The sequence below is a fragment of the Trichechus manatus genome, unplaced genomic scaffold (genome assembly GCF_000243295.1).
Source record: "Trichechus manatus latirostris isolate Lorelei unplaced genomic scaffold, TriManLat1.0 scaffold00009, whole genome shotgun sequence".
NCBI classification, from domain to species: Eukaryota; Metazoa; Chordata; class Mammalia; order Sirenia; family Trichechidae; genus Trichechus; species Trichechus manatus.
The window spans coordinates 8752124-8765526 of NW_004443945.1; the positions used below are offsets into that span (position 1 = coordinate 8752124).

Here is a 13403-nt window from a genome sequence, read left to right on the forward strand (position 1 = left end):
GTGCATCAGGGTTGCATCTGTTCACCATACTTATTCAATCTGTATGCTGAGCAAATAATCTGAAGAGCTGGACTATATGAAGAAGAATGTAGCATCAGGATTGGGGGAATTCATCAACAACCTGCGATGCAGATGACACAACCTTGCTTGCTCAAAGTGAAGAGGACTTGAAGTATTTATTGATGAAGATCAAAGACTACAGCCTTCAGTATAGATTATACTATAAAGAAAACAAAAATCCTCACAACTTGACCAATAAACAACATCATGATAAATGGAGAAAAGATTGATGCTGCTAAGGATTTCATTTCACTTGGATCCACAATCAACCAATGCCCATGGAAGCAGTAGTCAAGAAATCAAATGACGTATTGCATTGGACAAATCTGCTGCAAAAGACCTCTTTAAAGTGTTCAAAAGCAAAGATGTCACTTTAAGGACTAAGGTGCGCTGGACCCAAGCCATGATATTTTCAACTGCCTCATACTCATGTAAAAGCTGGACAATGAATAAGGATGACCAAAGAAGAAGTGACGCATTTGAATTATGGTGTTGGAGAAGAATATTGAATATACCATGGACTGCCAGAAGAACAAACAAGTCTGTCTTGGAAGAAATACAGCCAGAGTGCTCCATAGAAGTGAGGATGGTGAGACTTCGTCTCATGTACTTTGGACGTGTTATGAGGAGGGACCAGTCCCTGGAGAAGGACATCATGCTTGTTAAAGTAGGTCAGTGAAAAAGATGAAGACTCTCGACGAGATGTGACTGCGACAATGGGTTCAAGCAAAACAAAGATTGTGAGAATGTGCAGGACCAGGCAGTGTTTCGTTCTGTTGTACATAGGGTCGCTATGAGTTGGAACGGACTCAGTGGCACCTAACACATAACATACCCTTTCATATTTTATCATCAAAGGATATATAGTTCTTTTGTTTCAGTAAAGAAAAATGCCTCCAGGAAAAACCATCTGCTGTACGAACTGAATGTAAATCTATACTCCTGGGCAAATACACGGCTCTTGTAGTAAGGCGGTGCCCAGCTGTCCTACCTCACTTCCCAGAACCCCAAGTTATCTCATGCCTTGAGGTGCAGGTTCCCTTTTCTTTCATTTCTTTTCCACCATAGCTCTCTGCTTTGCCTTGTAACTCCTACTGTACTCATTCCACTTAGCCTTTGTTTTCATCAGGGAGGCTGAGGTAAGTGCTTGCCAAATGGCATTACTCTATCATGCATTGTTGATCTTCTTCCTCTTTCTCCTCCTTCTCTTTCTTCCTTCCTCTTTTCCCTTCCTTTCCCTTTCATTCCTCCCTGCCTCCCTTCCTCTCTCTCTTCCTTCCTTCTTTTCTTCTTTTTTTCTCCTGGATGTTTGATAGGAACTATGCCGAAACCTGATTGTATAGACTGAATATGAAAAAGATGCAGAGAAGCTCTTAATCTCTTAAAGAAACTTACATATTCTTGCATTTATTTATATAATTATAACTTATATAAAATTATCATTGGGTATATTAATATTGTTTACTTATCTGTCTCCCCTACCTGATTATGAGTAGCATCTGGCAAACAGCAGGGGCTCAATACCCGTTTGTTGTATGGATAAGTGCTGGCAATCCACTATAATTTAATAACAATGTCTCTTACCTCTACATATTCTATTCTTCCGGTTACCATATTAGCACTAGGTACAGGAGCATGAAACATAATGCAGCCTCCAAACTGGTCACTTCCTATTTCTTCTCCAAACTTTCCTTGAAGACATGTCTGTGTAGCAAATTCACCTTTAAAAATATTTTTGAAAGCATTATAAAAGAAAAAACACTTCATAATCTTCTTATTATAAAATGAATATTTTTTCTCATCTTGACTTAATTGTATCTTTTTATTCGCATATTATTTCAATCTCATCCTTTATCTAAGTACAAGAAGAAAAAGAAAGGAAGGGAAAAAGGCAAAATTAAGGTATTTATTCCCCTGGATCTCTCCCTGTGATAGAAGGCTCTCGGTGGGCTCCTGCCTTCCTCTACCAAAGGGTACAACTTCTGTCAGGCGGCCCTCTTCATACAGCTCTCTCTGTCTCTGGGTTAACATAACCATTCCTTCCCCTCACCAACTCAGGCCTAGCTATGGTAACAGTATCTTGCTTCTACTTGCCCTTTGAAGAGCTCTGTGGTGACTATTCTCTGGGGGCCAGAGATGCTAGTGGAGGATGCTGCAATGGAGTTGGGTTCCTTGATCTCAGTGGGAAAAACGGGAACCCAAAGTGGTAGAATCCAGGAGATGGCCTTAACCATAAGATATAAAAACCTCAGTTGTTGTCGAGTCAACTCAAACTCACGGCAACCCTACGTGTGTCAAGGTAGAACTGTACTCCATAGGGTTTTCAGTGGCTGATTGTTCAGAAGTAGAGAGCCAGACCTTTCTTCTGAGATGCCTTTGGGTAGACTCCAACCACCAACTCTTCCTTACTTAGCCACTGTTCTGTAGTTGGACTTACAGGTTGTTTCCAAGTTTTTCTGACATTGTAAAGAATATTATAATGAATATCTTTCTTTATTTGTATGTATGGATTTTGTGAATTTCTGATTATTTCCTTAAGATAAATTCCCAAGAGAGAATGTCTAGATCAGAGTACATAAACAATTTCAGGATTCTTGATACATAATGTCAAATTCCAAAAACCAAAAAACCCATTGCCGTCGAGTCTATTCCGACTCAGTGTCAAATTACTCTCCATCAATTCACACTCAGATATCAAAACATTCACACACTGCAAATATCATCATTATACCCATTTCACTTCACCTTGGCAAACACAGAATATTTTGAATTTATGTTTGTTAATTTTATAACTGAAAACTAGTATCTACCTATTGCTTTGAGTTGTTTTTCTTTTTTCTCTAGAAATCTCAAACATGTCCCCTGGTTCCTCAGTTATTATAGTAGATTATATCATAACTGATGGTTTATATGTCACTCTTCCTATGTAAACTGAAATTCTTGAGGGTAGTGATTGTATCTGCTTCATCATTAAATTTCCAGCTTTTAACAAGTGTCCAGACATGGGAGTAGCTCAGTAAGTATAGATGAATTATTTAGGTGAAATAGGAGTTTTCTTTTCATGTTCTTTGCCCATTAATCTATTGGATACTAGTACTTTTCTTATTGATTTACGTAATAGTTTAGAAAGATGGTTAATCTTTGGCCGTCATATTTACCATGAGTATTTTTCTCATTTTGTTATTTACTTTTATACCTTCTAGTTCTTTTGAAAACTTTATAGACTTTAGCATAGTTCTGTGCACAAATGTAACACTTGGAAAATAATTATTCAGTTAAATTGAAATGCATTTGTAAAATTTTTTGTTACTCTAAGGAAAAGTAAAATCGTATCTATAAATTCATCTTCAGAATGTTGTATGTCATAAAAATATTTTTCTGTCTTAAAAAATAAAGTGTTTAAAATGGAGTAAAATAAATATGCCAAAAATATGTAATATCTATTTATATGAAGTTTGACAATTTTTGTTAACATTTTTGCAGACACAGTCAACAAGAGAATGAAAAAAGGACCATCGCATCTGTATCTGCTGATGGCATAAACATAACGCTTACCAACCCACTGAATTATACACACTTAGGAATCACTGTCACACTCCCTGATGGAACTTTATTTGAAGCAAGAGCAGAAGTTGGAATTCTTACAAGAAATATCTTAATAAAAGGATCTAGTAATATAGAGTGGAATGACAAAATTCCAGCATGTCCTGATGGATTTGACACAGGTAATTTTAGCAGCAATAGTGTGCTACAAATGTGCAGAATTTATTTGGCTTATGTTGAGATACAAGATTTTAATTTCAAACTGCAAGTTACTGTCTTATAAGTATAATTAAATGTTGAAAATGTGAAATGCTAATGGTGTTTTTAAGGAGGGGTTCTGGGTCTATGAATTGGCTTGGGTCTAGGAAATAAGTAAGAAGCAGCAAATTTCCACTTGGGCAACTTGAGTTAGATTTTTGTCCCCCAAGACCTATATGATTTTTCTGCTTATGTATATGCCAAAGAGCACCATAGTGTGTTACCCATCCATTTCAGTTTTTGGAACCACAATACCAGTCAGCTATCACCATAGATCACTGCCAGTCAAAACACTTTGATTATCCCTCTGACCTGTAATTAGTGTGGCAATTAAGCCTACCTTTATATCTGATGGAGTCCCTTGGTGGTGCAAAAGATTAACGCACCAGACTGTAACTGAAAGGTTGGTGGTTGGAGTCTACCCAAAGGCATCTCGGAAGAAAGGTCTGGCTCTCTAATTCTGAACAATCAGCCACTGAAAACCCTATGGAGCACAGTTCTACTCTGACACAGATAGGGTTGCCATGAGTTTGAGCTGACTCGATAACAACTGAGGTTTTTATATCTGATGGTTAAGGCCACCTCCTGGATTCTCCCACTTTGGGTTCCCATTTTTCCCACTGAGATCAGGGAACCCAACTCCATTGCAGCATCCTCCACTAGCATCTCCGGCCCCCAGAGAATAGTCACCACAGAGCTCTTCAAAGGGCTAGTAAAAGCAAGATACTGTTACCATAGCTAGGCCTGAGTTGGTGAGGGGAAGGAATGGTTATGTTAACCCAGAGACAGAGAGAGCTGTATGAAGAGGGCCGCCTGACAGAAGTTGTACCCTTTGGCAAAGGAAAGCAGGAGCCCACCGAGAGCCTTCTACCACAGGGAGAGATCCAGGAGAATAAATACCTTAATTTTGCCTTTTTCCCTCCCTTTCTTCTTCTTCTTGTACTTAGATAAAGGATGAGATTGAAATAATATGCGAATAAAAAGATACAATTAAGTCAAGATGAGAAAAAATATTCATTTTATAATAAGAAGATTATGAAGTGTTTTTTCTTTTATAATGCTTTCAAAAATATTTTTAAAGGTGAATTTGCTACACAGACATGTCTTCAAGGAAAGTTTGGAGAAGAAATAGGAAGTGACCAGTTTGGAGGCTGCATTATGTTTCATGCTCCTGTACCTAGTGCTAATACGGTAACCGGAAGAATAGAATATGTAGAGGTAAGAGACATTGTTATTAAACTATAGTGGTTTCCCAATGGCAATTAAAACAACAACAACAAATAGTTGTTAAATTAATAAATGAAATGAATGGTCACAAATCAAATGATTAAGAGAACGAAGAGGAATAGTAAATACAGATTCTTACAGGAAGTCTGAGGTGGGAGGTATCAAAATAAGGTATAGAGGTTGGGAAAGTTTTCAGAGTAGGACTAGCATTCAAGTGAGATCCCAAGCAGCCAGATCTCTCTGTTGGAAAAGATAGTGTCGGGAGACACTGCAAATAGAACTCAGGGGCACACAGGCTTCAAAAAAGCAAAGACCTGCATTTAGAAGGATACAAAGTTGATATGAAGGGTATATATATTCATTTATAACTTTGAGGATCACACCAAGAAGCCTAATTTTAGGTTAGCGGTTCTCAACTGAGAGTGATTTACTCCCCTATGGGATATTTGGCAAGGACGGTAGACAATTTTGTTGTCACAACTGAGGTACTACTGATATCTAATGCTGCTAAGCATTCTACAACGCACACCACAAAAAGTGTTGTTTTTAATTGCCTTTGAGTCAGCTCCCAAATCATGGAGAACCATGCACAAAGGAGCAAAACGCTGCCAGTCTTGTGCCATCCCTATGATTGGTTGTGGATCGATAGGGTTTTCATTGGCTGATTTTCAAAAGTAGATCACCAGGCCTTGCTTCCTAGTAGTCTATCTTAGATGAAAGTGCCGATGAAACCTGAAACATGAAAGCCTCCCCTGACAGATGGGTGAGGGTTGCACGTAAGGTGAATTGTCTGGCAATCAAAGTGGGTCTCCCATCAGGAAGGTGAGAATTCCAGCACTGCCCCCCAACAAAAAATTTTCTGGTCTAAAATGTCATTAGCGCCAAGGTTGAGAAACCCTGACAAGAGGAAGCCAATAGAGGTTCATGAGCGGGAAAATAAATGATTAGCAAGTGTCCCTAACTTTAAAGAGACAGGTGTATCAATGTCTGATTGCATATTATCTACTAAACAGAGGTGGGCTTAATGGGGTTACTACAGTGCCTCCCTGACATTCCCTTTTGACTCTTTTCTCCTTCGGCAAATTCTTTTCATTCTTTAATGCCAATTTAAATGACCTGTGAAATAGATTAAAAGTCACCTCTCTGAAGTTTCCCAACCTTTCCTTTGAATTCCAAATACACTTTGCGTAATCCCTTAGCATCGTATCCACCACCTTGCAGTCCTATCACTTACCTACTTTAATGTCTCTTCCACTAGTTTGTTCCTCTATGAAAGGGAACCTGCTTGATCATTTTGTATGCTGAGCACTTAGAACAATGCCTGTCACAACTCAGTAGCTGTTTTTGATTGACTAATCAAATTAATGCAGAATGAATTAGTGTGGGGAAGTTAAGTAGAGGAATGGAGCCCAAACAGGAAGCTGATGTAATATTCCAAACATGAGTGGCTGAGGGTCTAAATTAAACTGAGGGAAAGGAAAGCTGATGGAACAGACATTTCAAGGGCCAGGACCAAAAGAACGTGGTGATGTGCAGAAGTGAAGAAAGGTGATAATTAGGTCACTGGGAAAGTTTTTATGAAATAGAGGGAAAAAAATAAAAAAAAGAAAGTAGCCAGATGGAGACAGGGGACCAAACGAAGTTGTTTTTAAAGATAGTGGGTGGATGGGAAGGCCTTTAAAGGGAGGAGATTAAGGATGCTAGAGATAGGGGTGAGTCCACAGTAAAAGACTGCACAAGAGGTATGATGAAGGAGTTCAGGTTGGCCTGTCCTGAATTCCCTTGGATTCAGATGATACAGTAATTTCTTCAGAAAAAGGCTCTTAAAATAATTTTTGTGTGTTGTGTACACCTAAATACACCTTTTCTTTTTTCTTAAATTACTTAACACTTACATAGCACTTATTTGGAGCCACGTTCTGCTCTTGGTGATTTACACATACTAATTCATTTAATCCTTACAATAATTCTATGAAATAGATGCTAATATCATTCGAATTTTACTGACGTATAGAGCAGTGAAATAACATGGTCACAGAACTGGTAAGTGGTATTGCTAGGAGTTGGACTCAGGCTGACTTTAGAAGTCCTTTTCTTAAAGACTTGCTTTACAAATTCTCAGATAGGGTTTATCAGAGAAATAGAGAACAATGAGTTAGATTTGGTTAACTAACTCTTAATTTATGTTTCTTAAAACGAAATGCTAAAGTCTAAATTTACTCTTCTATTTCATATAAGAAGCTAAAAAAGGATTTTTTTTTTTTCTATTCTGTTAGTAAGCCCTTTCATTTTGCAGCTTTTTGATTTTGCCATTATACAATTAAGATTTCTTCCAAGGGCAGGAAAAAACAGGGACTTAGAAAGCTAAGTATATATTTAACTCTTCCTAACATCTGCAGGTCTATTTTTAACTTGGAAAATGGCAAAACTCAAAATGCCATCTTGGATTTTAATTTTAAATTGAGTCATGGCCTTAATACAATTTAGTTCTTTCCTGTCATAAAACTACTACTTATTCCCTGATAAGCAAAACCATATCCAATTTTATTATTACATATAATTTGAACATTAAAGTGAAAATAAGGCTCCTCTTGCTGTTTTTCTTTCTCCCTTGATATACTTGGTGTAGTTTTATTAGTTTTCTTCCTTTTATTTCTTATTTGCTAAAATAAATAATTAAACAGAAAATAAGAGTTATGAGCAGTTTTAATTTTGAAATGTCAGGGGTCTCAAAGGTCACGTTAATCATCACTCATTCTATAATGATTTCTTCCCTTTTATTCAATCATTACTAACAATTTTGCTGCGCTCTGTGGGAACCACTGCTAAGAGTATAAGAATTTAGCAGCTGCTTTCAGCCAAATTCTTTGATGACCTCAAACAAAGAATATCATTTACATTTTTGCATGCATTCATATATTTAGTTAGAGCTGTAAACCAGAGATTTTCAAGTGATTTTTAGCAGCACAATGCTTTTTTCAAATGAAATCTTACATGGGAAACTAGCCATGTAAAATAGATAAAATATTTTATTAGTACACATTTATTTTATAGGTTCAATTTTATGGTTTTTCTTTTGAGTTCAATCAATGAAGATCCAACACACTCGTGATCAACCAAATGTTAACATTTGGCAAATATGTATTTGCGTGCATTAGAGGTTTCAGAATGAGAGAAAATGAAATAGATCAGTCGTGCCTCTGACTCGTACTCATATTACACAGTTTAAAAATCTCTGCCCTAGATCAAAATCATAAAGCTTGGGAGACATCATACCTGTGTCCTGTACTTGCAATTACAATGTCATCTCCTGCTTTCCACGCTACAGCTTCTTGTAAAACCAAAGTCCTTTCCCCTGCCTTGGCAGTCTGAGCCAAACGAGTCCAGATCACAGGAACAGGCAGACCTGGAACCCATCATGCAAACTGAGTATTTCTTCAGATTACTGAGCACTTTATGCATTTTAATGTTGTCCTGGATTGAATATATTTTGGGAAGATGCGTTTTACCTTAGCATTTTGTATCTTTCTTAGAAAGGTATATATTCTAGCTATGTAGAAGTAAAAATTATGTTTTTAATAACGTATGGTTCTATAAAATTAAAAAAATCCTTCTGCAAAGATATACTGCATTTGTGACAGTTTGATTTACAATAATAATATAAATGCTGTGTGATAATATTAATAAAATGGATGGAGACCTATTATCTTTGTCACTATTGACAGGAATTGCATAAACTGATGATCTAGAGGCAAATGAAATGTGTAAGTTCCTAAGGAATTAAAGTCATATAAATATGTTTAGCCCAATGCAGGACATCTATGATGATATAGTATAGTATCATGCTTGTGACATTCTAAACTTATAAAAGTGACACATTATTGTAATATAGAAGACTTCCTCAATATAAAAAGGATTCACACCTTGCTTCCTTTAAATAGGAAGTTCTCCTAGTTCCTCAACTATGGTCAAATCATTTTTATTTGCTGATAATTTTCCAGAGTTATGTTTAAAGAAAGGTATAACTATAAATGCTATTTTTTAGGAAGAGCCCATTTTCAGATACAAATGTAAGAAATTACAAATTTCTGCTTCCAGATTTAGTGCTTTTTTATATGGCTAAATGAATGAAGTAAACAGATGTAACAATTTCCTGAGAAAGTGCTAAATTAGACAAAAGGTGTTATGGGTGTAGAGAAGGCTCAAGAAGGATTCCCAGCAGTGAAGAGTATGAAGGGGCTGGCCCGGCGTGGAAGGGGCAGGGAGAGGTAAGGACAAGTGGAGAAGGAATATACAAAGACATGAAAAAGTCTGGCAAGTGCTCATTTAGAGAGTATTATCAGGACGATCATCTCTGGTTTCGTGGCTAATTTCTCCTCTACTGGCTCCCTGAACACTGGCCGCTGTACCATACCATGCAGATCGAGGACTCCCTCTCGCACGGCCAGCGTTTTGGCACCATACACAGGCAGCTCAGGAGACCGCAGATGCCCGTGCAAGGTAATGATGGCCTTGTGTTGAAATGGAGATGCTTCAGTCCCAATCTGAAAGAGATTTCACAAGCGCCATTCGGGAAATAACAACCCAATACGCACAATTCTCAACCTTCTTTCCTTTTTTCCTCTCACTTTTGAGAATTGATTCTTCAATTGTTCAGTATCTTTCTCCCAAAAGATACATCTTAAATTTTCTAGTCAGCCAAATACACTATTCCAACTTTCAGAAAGTGTATCTATTAGCCACATGAGAGAGCTAATTTTTTCTGCTCTATTTTTTAACTCTGTCCTGTGATAACACACTAATATCTTCCCATTCAAAGATCAAGAATACTCTAAGAAACTTTTCCCCATCAAAAAGATTTTATACTAACAGAAACCTAAGCAAAGATAAACTTGGGAGAGTTTGATATAACAAACTATTCATTTTACGCATTATTGTTCTTACTGCATGCCATTGAGTTGATTCTGACTCACAGTGGCCCTATAAAACAGGGTAGAACTGCCTCATGAAGTTTCCTAGGCTGAAATCTTTATGGGAGCAGATCATCAGGTCTTTTCTCCTAAGGAGTGGCTGCTGGGTTCAAGCTCCCAACCTTTCAGTTAGCAGCCAAGCACTTAACCATTGTGCCACCAAAGCTCTTTAGTTTACAAATAGTATTTAAATAAGAAATGTAGAAAAGTTAGCAATGAATAGATATCAAATTCTCTCATATACCTGAAGAATGCCTCCATCTGTAATTAGGATATTTTCTGCGTGAAGTTCAATGTCAGCTTCATCAAATATCAGAGTTCCACCTATAAACCATACAATTTTTAAATATATCATGAGGAAAGGTATTGTTAAAAGTTACCAATAAATTATAGATTAAAATTTATTTTCTCATTCGTGTCCTGCTATCGCTATGCATATAACTTCATCTCTTTGGTAACATAAAAGTTTAAAAACTTTAAGCAAGACCCAGACAACTGAGAGAAAACCTTGGGGTGGAGGCTTTTGTTTTAACCCTGTATATTTAAATGCTATTAAGTAGTACAGCTATACAAATTATAGTTCTACAAACTGAGGGCCTCAAAATATAAATTAAGAATGAAAACAATTAGAATTAAAGACAAAATTTTTATAGAAACCACTATAATGCCAACATTTGCTTTGACCTTTTATCCTATAATTTGCACTATCAACGATTATATCATGATTGGCATTATTAAAAATGTACCATAAAACTTTTTATGAGACTGATGTACATTTGCAGACAATAACATTTTACTTGTCTAAAGGTCTAGTATTTAATAACTTCAAATATCTACAACACTGCTGTTAACCTAAAAGTTAAAAACAAAATGCAAAGGTCCTTGAGCAACTAAAATCATTTTGGCAAAGTTTATGCACTAAAGCCCCAAGTACTGTACTTTTGCCAATTGATGTTTCTTTTACTTGCAGTTGAAACAGTTTTGGTTATTTGGTTTGCTATCTTAAAAACAGAATATCAAGGAGCAGAGAGAATCCCACATAACAATCCAAAGCAGGTTCATCTCAAAGATGAGAATCACAACCTGACATTCAAGGGGGAGTCAGAAGGGTCATTTAGGATAGAATTTGACAAATCTCTATGATTTTATAGCCCCTAGGATCCACTATATCAGTGTTTTTCTAAGTGGAGAATACTTTTTACAGTGATAAAGTGCATGGTCGTGCTTGCATACACATTGTTATTGAAATGAAAGTTTCATGAAGCAACATTTAACTTTAAAAGATACTTACCCATATTATATAAGATATTGGGCAAAATACTTTCTATTCTAATGACAAATGGATTTAAATACTCAATTTAAAAAAAACCTCTGTATTGCACTCTATATTATAAACATGATACAACTAACGAAGTTCATAACCACACATTTTGATTAGATTAACTTCACAGAAAGATTCAATAGGCAGACTCTAATTCACAGATTTCAGAAATTTACCCTGAATAAGCAACATTTTCAGAATAGGGGTACTCTGATCCAGCAAAATTGTCTGTCCTTTGGTAATAACAACAAGTGACCCTTCTTTGGGAGGAGATTTTCCTCCCCAGGAGAAGTTGGAAGACCAAGTATCAACGTATAAGAACTCAGCATTATCCTGTAATAAAACATGAGAGACTTTTAAGCTTAGAGGTTTCAGAAGAATTCTTTACTCAATCTCTCCGAAAAAGAAATCTGAAATGATAAACGTTTTTAGCAATAATTAACAAAATATAACCTACTCTGAATATATTATAACCATCTCTTCATTTAATTCAAGATATTAATAAAGCAAAAAATACATTGCCAATTACGCCAAAACCTGGAATAATAATTAAAATATGAAATAAAAAATTTTTTTAGTAATAAGCAACAAAACCATAACTCGAACGAATAACCCGTTGCTGTCAAGTCAATTCCAACTCATAGGGACCCTATACAGACCCTATCGGACAGAGCAGAACTGCCTCATAGGGTTTCCAAGGAGTGGCTGGTGGATTCAAACTGCCAACCTTTTGGTCAGCAGCCAAGCTCTTAACCACTGCACCACCAGGGCTCCATAGCTACTTTAAATTTATTAGTGTCACCTGAGGTTTTTTTTGGAGGTGCTAAAGAATAAGAGCTCTGGTGGCACAGTGGTTAAGTGCTCGGCTGCTAAATGAGAGATTGGCAGTTCAAGCTCACCAGCTGCTCTACCAGAAAGAGAAAGATGTGGCAATCTGCTTCTGTAAAGATTTACAGTCTTGGAAACCCTATAGGGCAGCTCTACCCCATCCTATAGGGTTGCTATGAGTCAGAATCGACTCGAAGGTAGTGTTTTTTTTTTTTTAAGTAAAAAATAAAAAATCTATTACCAATTACCCCACCTCTCATAATGCTAACTTTTCTATTGTTGTGATTACTATACCAGTTTGGCCATGCCAACACTTCTGATGCGGACATGAACTGGAGCCCATCCTGAAGGAGCATGGGCATTTGTCATGCAGATAATGTGTGTCTTGTTGGAATATACAACATCACATTTGGCTTCAGCTATGGTGACGTGAACATCCTGCGTATCTTCACTGTAAGGAAAAAGGGAAAAAACCAAAACATTAATATTTTTTCAAATTTCTGGTCATATCATCAAATCCTTTATTTATATGTTACTGCAAAAATAATTATCTTACCCTATGATCCATAAGAATGCAAACTGTCAGTACTGTGACTTCCAAATATTTGTTGAGAAAAAGTAAACAAAGAGATTAAGAGACCAAAAATAGGATTGTACTTTTTTTTTTGGTGCTTCTTTTCCTGGTGGTACAGTGGCTAAAAGCTCAGCTGCTAACCAAAAGGTCAGCAGTTCAAAATTACCAGCTGCTCCTTGGAAACTCTATGGAGCAGTTCTACTCTGTCCTATAGGGTCACTATGAGTTGGAATCGACTCAACTTAATGGGTTTCGTTCTTTTTTTTTTTTTTTCAGTCTTTCCCTCTGGTAGTTTGTATTTATGAATGGACTCAAAATGTAACCTAGAAAATTTAACTACTCATATTCTAGCTTCTTGGTTAAAAGGTTTAATTGGGGGAGTCATACAAAATTATTTGATAAAGTGATGCCCCTTGAGCTTTAGTTATCCATATATGCATTTCACTAGCATGACCACAATTTTGCTATATGAAGTTGTTTCGTGCTGTTTATCAGCAGAAGAAAGAATGGCAGACTTAATGCTTTTCTAGAGCATGAAGGAATGCTGAGTGATTGAGCTATCCATTTTGATTCTAAAGCAGTTAAACTAAAGTGGAAAATAACTTAAAATACAGCAGGTAAG

General features: G+C 36.6%; 2 protein-coding genes across 2 annotated transcripts in view; one reads left to right on the forward strand and one right to left on the reverse strand.

Moving 5' to 3' along the window:
- The window catches only part of PKHD1L1 (PKHD1 like 1), a 194385-nt gene that overhangs the window by 62679 nt on the left and 118303 nt on the right, over positions 1 to 13403 (reverse strand). Inside the window, exons 42-48 of the mRNA XM_023725912.1 lie at positions 12502 to 12658; positions 11556 to 11712; positions 10303 to 10382; positions 9503 to 9632; positions 8365 to 8494; positions 4461 to 4570; positions 1645 to 1781 (exon numbers count right to left, since the gene is read on the reverse strand). Of these exons, the coding sequence (XP_023581680.1) occupies positions 1645 to 1781; positions 4461 to 4570; positions 8365 to 8494; positions 9503 to 9632; positions 10303 to 10382; positions 11556 to 11712; positions 12502 to 12658 (901 nt within the window). The remainder of the gene's footprint in view (positions 1 to 1644; positions 1782 to 4460; positions 4571 to 8364; positions 8495 to 9502; positions 9633 to 10302; positions 10383 to 11555; positions 11713 to 12501; positions 12659 to 13403) is intronic.
- On the forward strand, positions 2917 to 5369 carry LOC111819469 (fibrocystin-L-like). Its single transcript, XM_023725980.1, has 3 exons — positions 2917 to 3076; positions 3544 to 3785; positions 4943 to 5369. Exons 1-3 carry the CDS (start codon positions 3063 to 3065, stop codon positions 5104 to 5106), a joined length of 420 nt encoding a protein of 139 aa, XP_023581748.1. The 5' UTR covers positions 2917 to 3062; the 3' UTR covers positions 5107 to 5369.

Coding starts and splice junctions, on each gene's coding strand:
- LOC111819469 (XM_023725980.1), top strand. Junction 3,786..4,942: donor TCCTGATGGATTTGACACAG/GTAATTTTAGCA, acceptor ATATTTTTAAAG/GTGAATTTGCTACACAGACA.